This window comes from Chanodichthys erythropterus, chromosome 19, assembly GCF_024489055.1.
Source record: "Chanodichthys erythropterus isolate Z2021 chromosome 19, ASM2448905v1, whole genome shotgun sequence".
In the NCBI taxonomy this organism is placed as follows: Eukaryota; Metazoa; Chordata; class Actinopteri; order Cypriniformes; family Xenocyprididae; genus Chanodichthys; species Chanodichthys erythropterus.
Window position 1 is genome coordinate 17804385 of NC_090239.1, and position 19559 is coordinate 17823943.

Sequence of the window (19559 nt, forward strand, 5' to 3'; positions counted from 1 at the left end):
TTATAGGACGAAAATATAAACACTGATGTCTAAGGAAGCGATCAAAATAGATAATGACCTTTTGAAAGTAACATGGCACTTAAAATAACGATTGTATTGATTACATCCTTACACCAACAGGTGGCGACAAGTGACTGTTAAAAAAATGTGTTTATTATTGAACCATTCATACAAGAGATTCGTTCAATGCTGATTCATCCAGTAATGAAAAAAGGGAGGTAGCCGATTTATGAGTGAGTCATTGAATCATTCATTCAAACTGATTTTTTTGTCAGAACCTTTTTTTTTCAAACGTGATCTCTGTTTGAAACTAAATTTTTCCGTGATAACTAATACTTTTAAAAATTGTTTTCAGTAATAAAGCTGAAATAAAATAAAATATAAATATTATGTGAAAAACTTAAAAGAAAGTGTTGGTGAAAGTTGAAGTATTAAAATTACCAAAACTAAAAAAAAAATATATATATATATATATATATAAATGAAAACAGAAAAGCACATTACAAAATACTAAAAAATGTATTAAAACTGAAAATATAAGACTAAAGCTAATTCAAAATAATAATATATACTATAATAGTATATAGAAATACTAAAATAACACTGGTATTACATTTATCACAATACATTCAGCTTGAAAGCAGCTTTACAGAAAATAGTAGCATCTAAAGTAGTACAATTTTTCCATATAATAGTAAGGAAAAGCTTAGATGTTTAGGTAGATGGAGAAAAAACATTATTTTATTCTATTTGTCTGTTTTATTTGTGTGCATTTATTTTATTTCTGTTTGTCTTGTCACTACATTTTAGTTTAGTTTAGCGCATTGCTATGACCTTATCTGTCATTGCACATTAGCATTTGTTTACACAGCTTGCTAATCAATTTAATGAGTGACAATACCAGTCTGCACATATCAGTTGTGACCAGGCAACAGCGAGCGCTAAAGGAACAGTTAGTAACAGGTATGACTTCAATTTAAAGACAGAGTATAACTGCACACTTTTTATTACTACCAACGTTTCAGCAGACAAGCAGCCTTCATCAAGATAATAACTGGAATGTAGCCATGAAGGGCCTTTGTAAAAGTGTCTCTGTTTATGAAGAAGGAAGGAAAGAGGAAGGAAAGAGTTTAGACGGTATTAATCGCTCATTTGCACCATATACTATCTACTGTGAAAGAGGTGGCAGGGTACAGGAAGAGAAAATGGAAAGGAAGAGTTAAGGAGAGACACACAGGATATTTTTCTCAAAATCCTAAAAGACTAGTTGATCTTAAAGAGAAGAAAAAGAGAGTCATTTACTCATGCTCATGTCATTCCAAACCTTTATAAAAATGAAAAAAAGTCTCTCTGTTTTTTGTGTCCATAACAATGAAAGTCAAAGCGGTTCGGTGTTATTTTGGACCCCACTGACTTTCATTGTATGGAGAAAAACAGTTCTTCAAAGCATTCTTTACCAGAGCTCACATGTTCAAGTGAGTATATGCACGGTATCTTACTAAGAGAAGAAGTGATTTGGAGACTCTCCAGTCTCCATCATAGAACCAAAGTTGGTTCTCTCAGCCCACCGAACATCCACCGGCCTCCCAGCCGTTACGAGTACTATCAAAGCCCTGAGGCACACCAGTCTAAACATTCGGGATGTACTAGACCCTGTTACGATCATCCACAGGGGACAGAGAAACCACTTCCCCGGCCAGCTGAGAACTCCTATAAAACGGCCCATAAAGAATTCAGCCTATATAACCTTTACTACCAAGATATGCCTCCAATAACAGTGCAAGGCCAAGACCCCGAATGACCCCGATAAACTGCACTCTCTTTCTCCATGGGAACACTCACTCTGTCCTGTCGGTAGTCCAACTGGGCTGTCTTAAGATCTCTGTAGTGAGAAAGCACTGTGCCAAATTCTCAGCAGTGAGAAGGCCAGAGTGGACCAGGAGAAGGGATAGTTTACACTGGGGTCTTACAGGCACAGGCGGCATTTGGGACGTATCCAGGGCCTGCGCTTCCCCCCCCCACCTCCTGGAAGAAGAGACGCACACAAACTTTGGTTCATGCTTGTTAAAACTTACACAAATACACCAGTGCGGCACAGTTAAAAGAGTCCCGTCCGTCTGGGAAAGCGTAAACACAAACACACAAATCTTAAACAGCAGCAGAAGTTCCTCAGAGGCACATTCTGAATCGCTGAAGAGATTCTTTTGCGATTTTATTTACTTTCTAGACACTGCCTCTCTGTGTGGTCTGCGCTGTAATTTCTGAACTGTATTTCTTTCATGACAACTCTCAGAAAGATTGGCATGGTAATGGATAGGGCAATGTAATGTATTTGGTCTTGGCAGAAAAGATCTGCTACACTGCTGCTGTTGATTATTGCTGTTGCAGAGCAAGTACAGAGACTTGCTACTGCCAATACATTCACGGACATTGATGTGAGCATGTAAGACATGCTGCTGCTGCTGCACATATAACATACATGAAATAAACCCTGTACCAGATCTATACAGGTGAGCTGGGGAAGTTGGAGGATTTCTGAAAGTGCGCTGCAGACTGCTAACCTCAAACAATGCCAAGTATTTCAATGATTGAGCAGCAAGCTCATTGCCCCTCTGACACCACAGCGATCAATCAGCTGCGCTATGCAGACAATGATGTGATCGCTACCAAATGAGTTAAGGACCTATCAACCAGCACCGTCTGTTCTAGAGTTTCATGTCAGAAATTTGTATATGTCACATTAAGGCTTCCTAACTGCTTTAGCACTAATAATGGTAATATTAATAAGAGTAATTATTCAAACAGCTTGTCTGTCACAGCTGAAGTGTCTTGAACCATGTTTGCTCTCACAATGAAACAAATTAGAGTTTGTATGTAGGCCAGCACTGCACTTTTTTCTGCAGTCTTGTCTTGAATTCAGTGTCTTTGTTTATTTTCTGTCTGTTCACTTTATCAGAAACATAGAAATCAATGTGATTGCAGAGTTTGAAGTCTTTAGGGCTGTCACATTTGTGCTGCAAGGGGTGACGTCCACCACATGGACATGTTTTTAAATTAAAATTTTTGGTTGGGGTTGTTTATGCGCAGACATGCTGATATCACAAAGTTACATTAATAATATTAATTAAGTTAGGACAGATTCTTTTTTTTTTTTACATTTTGATAGTGTATATTTGCAAGGCTGCATTTATTTGATCAAAAATACAGTAATTAAAATAACTAATAAATTATATTTAAAAATAATTTTATATTTTTAAATATAATTTATTCCTGTGATGGCAAAGCTGAATTTAAAACATCATTACTCCAGACTTCAGTTTCACATAATCTTTCAGAAATATGCTGATTTTGGGCACAAGAAACATTTCTTATTATTAACAATGTTGAAAACAGTTGTACTGCTTAATATTTTTGTGGAAACCATGATATATATTTTTTTCCTTGATTCTTTGATGAATATATCATTTTCTGTAACATTATAAACGTCTTTACTGTCACTTTCGATCAATTTAATGCAACCATGCTTAGTAAAGGTATTCTATTTCTTTCTAAACAAATATATTTCCGACATATTATATACATTTACAATTGCATATTTAATTTGATAACTTTTTTATAATCCCGTTTTTGCTTATTTCATTCCTGAGAATGTATTCACTTGTTATTCTTATATGTCAGAAGTGTTGAATGCAGTACATGAATCATAGCCATGTCTCCCATTCAAAAACTATATATGCAATTGCAACAGCCAACATGTAATGCTGTAATTGCAGTTCTGCCTCTTGAGCACTTATAATCACCTCTATCCTGACTCATGTAACACGCCACGGCTACTTGGCTGTTTGTCCAGAGTTTTTACATGGCTGACCTCTAATCCACCCTGAAGATACCAACCGCTGTGGTTTTTCAAGGCTATCGGCCTGCATAACTGTAAAGCCAGACCTTGCACATGCATCTTGTTCTGTCTATCCCATTCATATATTCCTCAATGGAAATACCTTATGTTGCTTGTTATAAAAGCCACTTTCAGTCTCTCTGCCAAGTAAAAGACACAGTTAACCCGCTGTGAATCTGTCTCTGTCTGCAGCCGGAGGACATCGGACAGTCTCCGGTGGCCCCTACATCAGACGGTGACAAAGTGGATTTGGAGGCCTTCAGCGAGTTTACCAAGATCATCACCCCAGCCATCACACGTGTTGTTGACTTTGCCAAAAAACTGCCCATGTTTTCGGAGGTGAGAGTGCTGTTAGGTTTTTTGTTTTTATTTTACAACCTTTTTGAAGTTTTCTTTGTTCAGTTGTAATTAGTTTGTTGAATTAATCCTTGTAATGTTAGTGACTAACACTAACGCCTAATTAGCTGAAAATATGCTGCCGTCCTGGTCTAAATCATAGACTGTAAAAAAATTGTGTTGTAGGGATGTCCTGATCAAGTTTTTTGTGCCTCCGAGTCACTGAATATTGAGTATATGCTGATACCGAAAAAGGGAGCACCTATCACTACTCATATATATATATATATATATATATATATATATATATATATATATATATATATATATATATATATATATATATATATATATATATATATATATATATATATATATATATATATATAGCAATGCTTTGTGGCAACAATGTCTTATAGTCTGAAGGCAGATAAAAAAAATTACTTTTGAGTGATCCGTTACAAAAGTGCACATCAAATATGCTAAACACAGAAGCTCAAATGCATTGCTGCATCCCAATTCGCATACTATCCGTCCTAAATAGTATTCAAAAATAGAATTAGTATGTCCCAAATCGTAGTATGTTGAAATGAGTAGTCCAAAGATACCCGGATGGTCTACTTTTTCCGGTTAGAATTCGAAGTGCAGAAGTGCGGATTCGATTAGAACTACAAATACGAATAAACAGTGTCAAAAAACTACAAACATGATGGATATGCGAGACCGATGGTTAAGCAGAGAGAGATAAAGGGGCTTGAATGTTTAATAATCAGTATAACCTGACAAATAGATATTTATTAAATGTTATCCACATTATATTTCATCTGCAACAGCATTGTGAACTTTTATAATGATGCGTTTGGTCATTAACTTTTAAATGCATCATTATGCAAAGATGAGGAGAGTTCTCTGCATGAAAGACCCATGACTGGCAGATAAACGTTCTCTCCGAAACGGTAGGAAATTAAAATTAATTGAATGTTGAGGATTTTATCTCTGACAAGATGACTGACAGGACAGTTTAAACAGTTACAGGCTGCGTAACTAAGCGACAGAACGTCCATTAAAGACGCAATTATGACGAAGTAGTATGTCCCAAAGCTTGCATACTCTTCTGCTACACACTCAGAAGTATGTACTTTTTCTTTACAAAAACAGTACATACTTTTAGGACGTAGTATAAGTAGGCGGATTGGGACGCAGCACACGTGTTATGAGCTAGAACAGACTTTGCGCGCATCATGCACGCACATTTGTGCTGTGTCCGAAATCACACCCCTATACCCTTAAATAGGGCACTATTTGAGGGGACAGCCATTTTTAGTGGTGTCCGAAACCATAGTGGACGATATCGAGTGCACTCATTCAATCCCACAATGCACCGCAATAACAAGTGTACAACTGATGTATGCTCAACGGCTAGAGAATACCCATAATGCACTGTGAGAGTCAAGTGCCGAACGAATACCCGCATCTAGCCAGAAGATGGCGCCCATAGCTGAATCATTTTCCATCCATTTTCCAAAACGCCCTGGTCCAATTTGGCTACAGCATAATATCATACAGGTATAAATTCATTTGTAAGTTAACTATGCAAAAGCAGCAGCCCTTCAGTGTCCAAATTCACTCATTTTCATACACTCCCTCAAGTGGATTAATTTAGGTAATAGTGAATGAGGGTATAGGGGGTGATTTCGAAAACCGTAACTTATTTTCCTTTTAATGGCGGTTGGCACATCCATTTGAAGATGCATACCGCCACCTATTGCACAACACCTGTGTGACAGCTGACGTACAGTAAAGGGCTTAAGATACCGATCAGTTAAAAAAATGCTTAAACGGGCCAGATCCATGAGATCTGCTAAGGACATCCCTAGTTATTTGTAGTTGTTGGAAGATTATTCAACTGATAAAACAGTAACACATTTCGAGAATGTTTCAGTGTGGGTGGGTTTGTATGTATGTGCTATGTTGTCATGTTAGGATGAATTGTACAGTTGTGGCTTTGGTAATTGTGTGTGTGTGTGTGTATAAATGTGTGTGTGATATTGCCACATTACATCATTCATAGCTATGTGGCATTCTCTCCATATTTAACATTCAACTACTCTCCCTTAACCGCAAGTCTGAACATTCTTGCATAGTAGACTACACAGCACCCTTATGGCATCAAATTTATTATTGTCTACACAATAAATTTACCGTCATCCACTACCTCGCAGTCTTTTTTCTATGTTGAGCGTTATGCCTCCTGTATTTTCCACACTTTGTAATACACACCTAGACTGACTGTAATATACAAAATAATACTGAACAATACTGACTGAACCTTGTTGCTTTTGTAAATGATGTGAAACATTTTTTACATCGACTGTGTTTCCATGAATACTCACCAAGGATGGGCATTTTGACATATTTCTGTGTGTATTTGACCATTTTAGGTGCACAACTGAAGACATGATGATGATTTTCATGCACAGAAAGCATCCTGTCAGTAGCAGATTCAGTTCTCTTTTGTGGCTTAGTGCACTTTTAATATTACTTTTTAAGCACAGGTGTGGATCGCAAGCCATACTGTAGGTTCCTGACCACGGCTTTTTCATAATTAGGGCTGTCAAAGTTAGCACATTAATGTATGCATTTAAGTAAATCAGTTTAACACTATAATTGAAAAAAAAAATCAATTTGACATTTATAACTACTTCATTCTGTGCTGTGTAAATACTAAAAGAAAAGAAAAGAAAAGAAAAGAAAAGAAAAGAAAAGAAAAGAAAAGAAAAGAAAAATGGAAAAAGCTTAATCATTGTCAATACTGGACCCTTTACTGGCATATATTTTTTGGGGGAAAAAAAGAAAAAAGATATAAAAAGGATCAGAATTCATTTGAACTGAATTGTTTTTTAAAAAATATTTAATTTTTTAATCAATATACAGACACAATAACAATATTCGAAATGCATCATGCAATCATGTGGTTTCTAATTTCTGTAGCTGCCTTGTGAGGATCAGATCATCCTGCTGAAGGGCTGCTGTATGGAGATTATGTCCCTACGAGCTGCAGTTCGATATGACCCAGAAAGCGAGACCTTGACCCTGAGCGGGGAGATGGCTGTCAAACGAGAGCAGCTTAAGAATGGAGGGCTGGGCGTTGTGTCTGATGCCATCTTCGACTTGGGCAAGAGTCTGGCTCAGTTCAACCTGGATGACACAGAGGTGGCCCTGCTGCAGGCCGTGCTGCTTATGAGCTCAGGTGAGAGAGGACACCTTCATTACAGTAATCCTGCTCATATACCAAAATCAGCCTTTGTGAGAGAAATCTCAAAACTGGATCAGCAGCAAGAAGCAGCCATATGAAATTGGATGAACGTTAGGCTCTGTTCCTGAAGTTAGTGAGCTGCCTTGCTGTCTGCTACCTACATAGGCAGTTGCCCTCTATGGTAACATTTCTCGAAACTCGAAATAGAACTCAGGGCTCAAAGCTAAGGATTGAGCCCTAACAGTTTTCCTTTAGATGGAGCGTTTTCAAGAGAATTCATCAAACCTGTAACAGTCGGGTTCTGGGAGTAAAAACCCCATTCATTTTCTCCATAGAAAAACATTCTTTTCTTCTTTTTTTTAAATAGTTTGGTATAATATTTTCATTTTATTTTGCAATAAATGTAAAATACAGTCCAGTCCAAAAGTTTGGAACCACTAAGATTTTTAATGTTTTTAAAAGAAGTTTCGTCTGCTCACCAAGGCTACATTTATTTAATTAAAAATACAGTAAAAACAGTTATATTGTGAAATATTATTTTCTATTTGAATATATTTCACAAAGTAATTTATTCCTGTGATGGCAAAGCTGAATTTTCAGCATCATTACTCCAGTCTTCAGTGTCACATGATCCTTCAGAAATCATTCTAATATGCTGATCTGCTGCTCAAGAAACATTTAATGTGTACAATTGTACAAAATATTTGTGTACAATATTTATTTTCAGGATTATTTGATGAATAGAAAGTTCAAAAGAACAGTGTTTATCTGAAATCTAATCTTTTTAACATTATAAATGTCTTTACTGCCACTTTTGATTGCTTTAATGCATCCTTGCTGAATAAAAGTATTAATTTCTTTCATTTCTTTTAAAAAAAATAAAAATTCTTACTGACCCCAAACGGTAGTGTATAATGCTACAGAAGCTTTGTATTTCAGATAAATGCTGTTCTTTTGAACTTTCTATTCATCGAGGAATCCTGAAAAAAAAAGTACACAACTGTTTTCAACATTGAAAATAATCATAAATGTTTATTGAGCAGCAAATCAGCATATTAGAATGATTTCTGAAGGATCATGTGACACTGAAGACTGGAGTAACGATGCTGAAAATTCAGCTTTGCATCACAGGAATAAATTACTTTGTCAAATATATTTAAATAGTACAAAGTTATTTTAAATTGTAATAATATTTCACAATATTACTGTTTTTACTGTATTTTTAATTAAATAAATGTTGCCTTGGTGAGCAGATGAAACTTCTTTTAAAAACATTAAAAATCTTAGTGGTTCCAAACTTTTGGACTGTACTGTATTTTTCAAATATATTCTGCAAAATCAAAATATTCATCAGTCACTATATATATTATTCATTAATATTAATATATACATAATAGTAATTTTATTCTTCCAACCAATATATATCAATCGTTTTTGATGTTTTATTGCAAATCACAGTACTTCATGGGATTATTGTATATTCCCTCATAAAATATATTTTTGATAATTTTCAGATACTTTTGCTTTAAATCAAACTTTATAATACTTCACATCTGGATTGAGGAATTTGATGCCTAAGAACACTGACTAGTAAGCAATGTTATTTTAGTATTATTTGTATACAGTTATATTTTTCTGTAAGTTTCTTACATCTAATATTTAGATATATTTTTCAGTTAAGCGTTTAATAGTTGTAGTTTTTGATAATAACAAAACTGTTAAAAAGACAGCTAGCAAGGTTCTGGAACATGTTGTTTGGTAAATATTGTAGTGGTAGAAGTATGTAAAGGTACAGTATATGAAACCTAACTAGATGGTTTTCGAAATAAAATATTTCGCTACAATGCTAAATTGGTCATATACTGAGTATTATCTCTGTGGTCCGTCTCTTCAGATCGCACAGGCCTGACATGTGTGGAGAAGATCGAGAAGTGTCAGGAGATGTACCTCCTAGCGTTCGAACACTACATCAACTATCGCAAGCACAACATTCCCCATTTCTGGCCCAAGCTGCTGATGAAGGTGACGGACCTGCGCATGATCGGAGCCTGCCACGCCAGCCGCTTCCTGCACATGAAGGTGGAATGCCCCACTGAACTCTTCCCCCCACTTTTCCTGGAGGTCTTCGAGGATCAGGACGTGTGACGTCCCTGTGAGCCGCGGCAGGAGAATCAGGAACGTTTCGTAACCCGTGCTTCTCTCCCCGTCTCACCCCCCTCCATGCACCAAACTCACCAGCAGCAGCTGCATTGGCAGGGGTCATCTTCAGAAAGGCTTTCATATGGGGGTTTAAGTTGACAACTTTTTGTTTTTTTGGCTTTTCGCAGAAAACTCAGCCCTTCCTCATCCACTAAACTCCCCATGCGTGGCCCTTCTGTCTCGGCATGATGTCTTATACTGGTTTATCAACACCTTAGACACTTAATTTACACACATACACACACATAAGTGTGCTTACAGGTGCAGTACTTATACGACTCGAATCCTCCAATGAGCTTGTATGCATTTGTACACGTAGAGACTGCACTACTGTCATGCCACCACTGGAGGTGCCCTCTGCTAAGACTGGATGGCAGCTGGCATGTAGATTTCTCCGCCAGGTCGTGAAGTGGTCAGTTAATTTCAGTCATCTAAATCTCAGCATTTTTGTGAGATTAACCGCCGGTATCTTCTGTTCACATGCCGTAGTTACGCCAAGCTCCACGCTAATGTGGAGCTTCTCTAATAGACCTCATGATTCTCTTCGATATTGAGCCTATGTATGGAGCGGGAGGACATTTTTGAACCAAATCAGGTGCTATATTTAAATAAAGCTACTCAAAATGATTTGGGACCTTGCAAGAATATGCCCCCTCCCTTCTCTGTAGGACATGGACCGTTCAAATGCTCTCGGTCGCCATTTTTCAGGGGTGCCGCTCACCGACTTTTCAAGAACGGTTCGTTCTTGCCATTTTCGGGGCTTATTTGAGGGCTCCGCATGCCTCTCTTTGTCCCATGAAAGTCACAGAGATGGAAATCCAGGCGCCCCTACACCTCCGATCCGCGCTTATTTTGTGTTTTACAGGTGTCGGGAGGGAGACAGTATTACCATACTCCCAGACCCAGCTCACACACACACACAAACGTACTAAAACACACACCTCAAAACTCGAATGCCTCATTTTACTGTATGCACTGCAGTGCTGTAGTTCTGGACTCCCATGCAGGGCTTTGAGAGTTCAGTCCAGCCCATCTGTGTTCCGCTCAGATGCTACTGTTGCCCGGTCTGTGCGAACACACGCGCACACTCCTGACGGCCCATGGCGGACTGGCTGTTGTCGATGTTTTTTCCTTGTGTTGTTTTAATTTTACCTCAAATGTGGGCACACCTCCAGCTGGCTGTGGCTCCATGACTGCCTCTGTGCTGACAGGTTCTACCTCACCTCTGGACACAGGGCAGCTACCCTCAGCCACACACACACACACACACACACACACACATACACACACACACTCGTACTCACATACTGACAGCCAGGAAATAAACACTCAAAAACACAGTTTCTTCTCAGTTATGTTGAAATACCACTGTAGACAGGAGGGCCTGCCATTCCTCATCATAGCCTGTCAGATTTCTCTGAGGTCTCTTCTCTCTGGGCTGAGAGGAAAAAAACAAAAAAAACAATTCTGGATGGGCTTTTTTTTTTGTTTCTTGGTTTTTTTTGTTTTGTTTTTTTTCATGCGGGACCAAGTGTCACTTTGATTTCCGTCAAAACGGAAGCTAGTTTTCAGCAGACGGCGAACTAAACCGTACATGCCGCTGACTACAAAGAGGAGCCATGGAGAGAACTATAGATGAAGGACCCGAGGTGGCCAGGCTTGAACCAAATGGGTCTATCGCTGTTTCCTTTTCAATACCAAGCAGTAATTTGTAAAGTGGAGCGAGGGGTCGGCTGGTTTCTTCAGTGTAGGGCAAGGGACGCGGGGAAACTAGCAATTGAATGAGAGCACTTAGCTTTGAAAGAGCCAAATCTTCAGAGACGATTCAACCCCTGGCACCTTTTAAGTTTTTGCACTAAGGCATGATGGGTCCCGCTCCTCCAGATCAGTTGCATGTTTTCTGAGGACACGCCCCCAACCTCTCTGTCAAACAGAGGCCACACCTCCATGTGCTCCTGAGCACACCCTCAGAGTCAGTATTAAGTCTAGCAATGTCCGGGTCTCGTTCTTTCTCAGTAACGATTGACGGAGCACATACACGTTCACGAACAGACCGTTGTCCCCGCCCTCTCAAAGCCAGAAGTGGCACGAGATGAACACCCAACAGAAACGGGCCTTTCCTTTGTGAGACAAAGGAGCGGCTGAAGTCATGCAAAGAATGGCAGAACCGAATGAATGTGAACGGGGAGCAGCAGAATGAAAGAGCCAAAGCGAGGAGTTGCTCTTTAAGAAGGTTGCGAAGGAAGGCAGCCAATCGGAACGAAAGGAACTGTCAGCATTCCGTAAAGGGCCGGTATGGAGTTCCATCTTGGAATACGAGTGACGCCGCAGCGGTTCTGATTGGTTGGTTGAGTGAACGCACGGGTTTGATGCTGCTTTACCTTCTAATTTTATTTGAGAAAGAAAGAAAAAGAAATAAATATATAATAAAAGAAATACAAACCCAGAAAACAAATAAAAAGATGACTCCAGAACAAAGAGTTCAAATCTCGGAGCTTGAGCTGTTCTGTTCTTTTCTTTCTTTTTGTTTTGAACTGAAATGTGTGTGTTCGTTTTCGATTCTTAACTGCTTTATGTAAGAGAGAAAAACAACAGCCGTAGTCACTTTTTGACCATGCGTGCAGTGTAAACTAGAGAATTTCACCTCTTTTTTCACCTCACTATAGTTTGTAATGATAAGTGACTGCTCTGTTTGTCTGTGTATCTGTCCTTCGTCTTTTTATCAAGAGGAATTTACAAGAAACAGGAATATTTTCTTTTTATATTTTGTTTTCTTTTTTTTATGAAAGAAGACTTAGAAAAAAAACATGAGAAATAATGCAACAGAAACTGAGAAAAAAAAAAAAAAAAAAAAAAAAAAAAACTGAAACACAATCTACTCATACCTCACACAACACAAAGCTTAAATGAACTTGGGAGGAGTGCTTATCTGCGTGGCACTTGTGTCAAAGTGCGTCCAGTGCACGTGTTGAACTGTACGATGGGGTGTATGTGCGCTTGAGCGTTCATGTGATCGCGGAAGCACACGGCCCCCTCCTTCGGCCTCGAAAGCCCATCTTTTTCAGATTTGTACCAGTTGCACGCATTCGCTTATGTCCGCGAATGCCGTCGCCTGCGCTGATGCGACGGGCCGTAATGGGAGCGGATGGGATGCGGTGTGGCTGAAAGGCTGGAAAGGGAGACGTGTGCATCTGTGACAACAGAGAGTGCTTCATGGTATTGAATGTAGCTGACAGGACTGGGCTGGAACCGAGCCCGGGAACTAGAACCTCACTTCAGGTCACCAGCAAGAGTGGACAGTGCTGTCAAAACGATGTTACACAAACAGCTTACTGAGCGTATATTGCCCGACTTCAAGGTGCAATACTTGTGTTTTGTTTTGTTTCATTTTTCTTTTTTGTACTTTTACAAGTTTTTTTGGCCATAACCAAGGATGTAAATACAAAACGAAAAGATATTGAAAGATTAAATCACTATGTGTTAACCATATGCAACCGTCACATACTGGATGTCGTGGCCAGAACACAGCCCGTGCGCAGGCTGATCCAACCGCTTTTGTAAAGGAAAACTGCTTATGTAGCTTTGTAAATGCTTCACACATCTGTATGTGTGCTTTGTGCACTCGCAAACGTGCATGTTCAATACAAATATGAAGAAGAAGTGCCCCTTGAAATTAACAATCTAACCCTGTGCCTCCGCAACCCTCTGCCCCGCACTCAAACCGCTCTTTCTGACAGGGTAGCTAGACATACGTTCGCTAGGTCAGGTTGCTGGTAGAGACGTAGACGGGTATGGTCTGGTACCTAGAAGCACTTAGCTGACCTCGCTACTGCCAATCAGATTCCTCAGAGGAGAACAGTAGATACTGGTTTTGTTTCACTTTGGTGGTGGTGTACTTTTATTTTCGCCCTTTTTTACCAAATTTTGTGTGTTTTTCTGTTTGTTTTCTTCAGAGAAAGACAAAAAAACGTCCAGAAGTAAGAATGTCTATGCAATGCTAAACCCTCTGATAGCATAATGGCTGTCAGTGAGCCCTGATTAGCAGACATGTCTGTTTCTAAACACTCCCTCCCAACCCCCAGAGTCCCACCCACCGCAACTGCATGAGCCTCATTCGGTTTGTCTAGGAAGACCATAACTGCTGCCTGAGACCTGCTTTGTCAAACCTCACGAACATGTGAGGGCGCTAGTTCAACTTTCCACTGATCCTCGATGATGTCATCCGCTGTTGAGAGACTGCATTTGTGTTTCTATGTATGTGTTTGCATCGAATGCTCTCATGGTTCGGTGGATTGGTACTACCTGTTCCGGATTTCAAACCATTTCATACATTCAAAATGAAAATTAGCTTTGTATTCACACTTGCCAAAGCAGATCTGCGTTAGTGATTGAAACATCATTAATATTCTTTGGTCCACCAAGAAATGTTTTGGGGTTTAAATTCTCTCCCCTCTTGAATCATTTAGCAGTGATACTGACTGTCAGGCTGTTTTAAAGCTGAAGTGTGTCATTCTCTGTCAGTCTTAAAGGGTCGGTTCACCTAAAAATGAACTTTTTGTCATTAATTACTCACCCTCATGTCGTTCCACATCCCTTCGCTCTTCTTCGGAACACAATATTTTTGATGAAATCCGAGAGGTATATGACTCGTCCATAGACACCAGTGAAATTAACGCTTTCGAGGTGCAGAAAGGTACTAAAGACATCGTTAAAACAGTAGATGTGACTACAGTGGTTCGACTTTGTAATTTTATGAAGTGAACAAAACAAAAATAATGACTTTATTCAACAGTCTCTTCCCTGTCATTATGCACAGTAAAGGCTTTCGTGTTTATGTCTGAATGCCGGCTTAGTATTGGCCAAAGCTGATCATGTGAGCAGCATGACGCATGCATGTGATGCTGACACAGGAGCCGGCCTATAATGAGTCGCCATTCTGGCATAAACATGAGAATGACACAGAAGAGAAGTTATTGTTGAATAAAGTCACGTCGACTGTTTTTTTTTTTTTTTTTTTTTTTTTTTTTTAAATGTCTTTAGTACTTTTCTGGACCTTGAAAGTGTTGATTATATTGCTGTTTATGGACAAGTCATATACCTCTTGGATTTAATCTAAAATATCTTAATTTGTGTTCCAAAGATGAACAAAGGTCTTTGGAACAGCATGAGGGTGAGTAAATAATGACAGAATTTTCATTTTTGGGTGAACTAACCCTTTAATATACAAAATAATGAAATTTTATGGTAAAATACTTGATTAACAGAGAAATATCTTAATATGGCATTTGAAGGCTGATTTCACTGAAAAGTGTAAACACTGTCGCTCGTCTGAAATCAAATACTATTAGGCGAAAAGTTTCTGGGTGAAGTAATACTTATGCCGAGATTCTGAAGTGTGCATTTGATGGACACTTTACTATCCCAGGAGGCCACGGGGGGGATTTATGAATGGAAGTGAAGCGACACAATTGACCCTTCGCAAAGACCCGCCCCCCTTAGTTACTGTTGCTTTGTCCAACAAGCCGTGGCGCTGTCACTCAATTCACAGAGTGAAAAATACATTGCGGAGCAAAGAGGACACTGACAACACGTCGACAGACAAGACAGAGCAGGTTACTTATGATATTAAACAAAGTCCCAGCTTTCAAATTGTCATTTTTTTTTAAGAAATTCGAACAATAAAAAACATTTTGTGGCTCTTTAATGTGTCGTGACAGATTGCTGTAGCGCCTCAGCTCAAGCAACTCGTGAACCGTTCATCTCTTCCTACTAGTTAAAGGTGCTCTAAGTGATGTCATGCGTTTTTAGGCCAAAACATTTTTTTTTCACATACACCAAACATCTCCTCACTATCCGCTAGCTGCCTGTCCCCTGAACACACTGTAAAAAAACGCGGTCTCTGTAGTCGCCACAAGCTCCGAAAACGGCAATAAAAACAAACTGGACCAGCCTGGACCACAAAACATAATAGACATGCTCCAGCCAATCAATAACCGACAAGAATGATTTTAAATGCACGTTCATGACTGTTTCAGGAAGCACGGAGGGGAGGAGGAGGAGGAGGAGGAGGAGGGAGGGTCTAGCTAGTCTCTGTTTTGTTTGACAACACTTTGAACGTCAACAGAAAGTTACTCCACCCAGGATCACTTAGAGCACCTTTAATTCATAGCATCAAATAAACATGAATGAACATGAGAAGGAGTGTTGTTTCAAATGCGGAAAGACGTCAGTACACACCATTTTCAAGTTGAAGTCCACCGAGGTTAATCTTCTAACTCCTGACTGCTTTGTTGGACAAAATGGTGGAATCGTTGTTATGACTGGTTAGATCGCTTGTCAGTCAAACTCCCGGCGAAGGGTCAATTGACGCTGATACTATAGGTCATGTGACAATAACAACACAGCGGATGTAGTAAGTCCGAATTTCATTTATACTACCCATAGTTACAATATATAGAGTGTAAATTTTTAAGTCGCAAAGTAAATTCAAATTCAAATGTAGTACCTACTCAGTATGCGATTTCTGACACAGTGTGTCTCTGAGAGGCTCTCAAAACGTTTTACCCGCCTGGCAACAGCTCAACCAATGGTGTGAGTTTGAGGTGGGGCTATAAGTATTACCCAGCCAATAGCAGAAAAGGGGAGTGTTTTAGAAACCTGCAGTTCCGTTTAATGACACTAGTAGTGGCGCAGAAATCACACACTTCAGCTTTAATGTACTTGAGATATCTGTAAACACAGTATGCGAAACCGCATCTAAACAAAAAGAATCAACAAGCGCACAATTTTTGATTATTTGAGTCCGCCCTTAGCACCATCATGTCAAAGCCCTCAGTTTTGCTGTTTCTTTTGAAGCTGAATGTGAGTATCTTGATTTGATTACATTGTGACCATGTATATGTTAAAGTGCTCATTTCTGAAATGCACCCAGCCATGAGAGTGTGAGCAGAGAGCGGGGATGATGTCCACACCACAGCTGTTTTAAATGAGACTGGAAAGGAAAGCTATTGAAGGATTCTCTCAGGTATCAACAATAAAAAAAGACAAAAAAAATAAATAAATATAACAAACTTTTTTTTTTTAAATAAATGTTGAAAAATTCCAGCCATGCCTTTTGTTAGCTCATCATTCTTTGCTCTCTGAGTTGAAGATGTGCTTTCAGTGTTCTTGTCCTGTGGTTTTCTTCTCTTTATTGTTCATTAGTCTCTCTATCTATGCCATATACACACACTTTCTCCTGCACTCTATCTTGGGGCTCATAAAAGGCAGTCATGAAAACCTGGTGAGAACACACCAACATTCAAGCATACTTCATATTTCTGCAAATCATAGTTTTGATACACAAGCATGCAGTGGAACCTGACTGATTTAAAGGTGCACTGAGTCATTTTTTTTCTGTAGTGCTTATGTAATGTCCTTTTGGATTCACACTGACACCTAGTGATGTGGATGAATGATAACAGGTGGGTTAGCGTTTACTGTAGCTGGTCATGTGATCTCAATAAGGCAGACTGTGAGGTGATTCACTCACATTCGATATTTAAAAAAAAAAAAAAGTCCTTTTATCAAGTGAACAAATTACATTTACGCAATACATTAATATGGGAGTGAAACATTCTAAGAAAAAAAAATTCTCATCACATGTTTAGCTAAAGGTGAAAGACTAACTTTACATGAGATAACCATTATTTTTTGCTCCTGAAACTGTGATGTTGGAATGAATTTGTGCATTTTTTTTTTTTTTTTTTCTGTGTGCATGCTTTTGTGCTGTCATTTGTCTGCTGGTGGGTGTGTGTTTGCTTTTTGTAGTGACCATGTGGCTAGATTTGCTGACTGATCCCTTGGACACACTTTGAGGCTCTTTTGATGCAGTATAGAAGCAATTAATATTATAGCAGCGGTTCGTGGTGAGAATATGGTGGTGTCAGGAGAAGTGGAGAATCGCAAAGAGCGAAATGAGGTCAATGATTTGTTTTTAGGTCCATCTTTAAATAGAATCACTAATGATTTTTCCGTTACTAATGGAGTTTTTTACTCTCTAACTCTCGCTCTTGCTCACATTCACAACCCGTTCCTTAGTTGTCTTTTTTATTCTCTGATTTTTTTTTTTATTTTGTTGCACGTTTGGGCTTTTTTTTTTTTTTTTAAGTTGGCACACTGATGGAGTGTGAGGATGTAATTAAATTTGGGGAGATATTTTGGCAGTTTATAATAGGAAAGAAACATGTGCCTGGTACATTTCAGTATGGCAATTATGAACAAGTTCACATTGAGATATTTAATAACACATCTTTCTCTGGGTTTTAGTTGTTGTTGTTTCAAGTAGTTATTCAAGTTTAGTGCATCCTGTAAATTAGCTGTCATCCAAATTTCCTTTTGCCTCAGAGTTTGACAGTTTAGTTTGAACATTTTCTGTTTAGTCAGATTAAATAGGCTGCAGGTATTGTGTACAGAGAAGATTCCTTCAAGCCATGAGAGAATATGCAGAGACAGAAAGGAATGTTTGCACACTAGTTGCACACAAATGTATTTAGCCAATCACACATGAACATTTGTGATTGTAATATTATGCAAAGAAAGGTATCTCGGGATTCTTATGCAACGCTTGTCAGGTTTCACAATGGGTGCTTTTGGTTAAATCGTGCTCAGGTTTGCTTTCACGACATGTAGTGTACGTTCATGTTGGCCGTTTTTAAAATGACATACATAAAATAAAATGCGTCCCAACAGCCGAAGTCTATACAAAAGGGTTTAAGTATCAAGGAAGTCTCTTTCTTGCAGTTTTATCGACATTAACAGACCTACACACATCTGTTTTGCTGTCATGTTAGTGCTGTTTCCTCTCAGCGCTCCAATGACCAGCTGCCAAAGCTTCCACATGTTCATTTCATTCAGCTTCTCTTACAGGATGTGCCTGATGAAACATAAACCACTCTAGTTCATGACAGAACTGAATGCTTCATAAGACTGGGTTGTAGCCAGGAGTAGAACTTCACTTAATCACCATTTGACGTGACAGTATTGTTAAATAATATTTGGCTACAAGTAGGCAGTGTTGTAGTCTGTGTGATTAGACTTTTTTTAAGGATGTAAAAGGTGAAAGCAAAAATCACAACAGTCAAGCTTTAAAATAAAATGATGGTGATTTTGGACCTTGTGAGTACATAACCACTAACTCTTTTCCAGTCAATCCTCAGAACTATTCTATTATAAGCTTTTATGAGCAAGGCTCTCCACATTCAGCGGCCCAGGCAGCAACAAGGTACAATTAACTCCTGTACTGCAATCAATCTGAATGGACTTTCAGTTGTCCCTGTCCTTATTATAAGCTTTAACAATGTGGAACTGCAATAAGCGAGTCAGCAGCAGCATTGAAATAATTGGAAGCCAGTATAATGTCTTCTAATAACAAAATTGTTTGAGAAGCACTGCAGTGAAGTTTGATTGGCCCCCTGCAGAAAATGAAAATCTGAAGTGTTTACTTTTGAATACAGGGTGGTCAAATTGGATCACATTTCTGTGTCTTGGGTATAAAAAGCAGAAAATAAGTCCCATCCATCCCTCATTTTATTTTTCTTTATCTCTAAATAGTCTCTCCTGGAGTCGAATGTAATTTGACTTTGCCATAAGCTAGTGTAGATATTGATTGTCGTAGACAAAAGTTCCATACATTTTTAAGGCTTTTGTTTGATTATGAGGCTTAATGATTTGCTGTTCTGCCTTTCAGTTCTCCTGCTTTTTTGCACCTTTTGAGGCCTGAATAATAATAATAATAATAAAAAAACGTATACAGAAGATTTTTGTTTTACTTTTTTTTATTATTATTCATTTCTTTATTTAGTTTGCAGCTGGGAGCCTTTTTGTGTGAATTTA

The 19559-nt window shown here is 38.6% G+C and overlaps 1 protein-coding gene across 6 annotated transcripts in view; it reads left to right on the forward strand.

The window, feature by feature from the left end:
• Positions 1 to 19559, forward strand: part of thrab (thyroid hormone receptor alpha b) — a 180239-nt gene that overhangs the window by 152771 nt on the left and 7909 nt on the right. For 3 of the 6 annotated variants that reach the window (XM_067368822.1, XM_067368823.1, XM_067368824.1), the window contains 3 exons: positions 4088 to 4234; positions 7223 to 7481; positions 9382 to 14251. In XM_067368822.1, the coding sequence (XP_067224923.1) occupies positions 4088 to 4234; positions 7223 to 7481; positions 9382 to 9632 (657 nt within the window). In that variant the 3' untranslated portion in view covers positions 9633 to 14251. Of the gene's footprint in view, positions 1 to 4087; positions 4235 to 7222; positions 7482 to 9001; positions 9078 to 9381; positions 14252 to 19559 lie in introns of those variants that run through there. The other 3 variants (XR_010892613.1, XM_067368826.1, XM_067368825.1) reach the window with 3 other exon arrangements.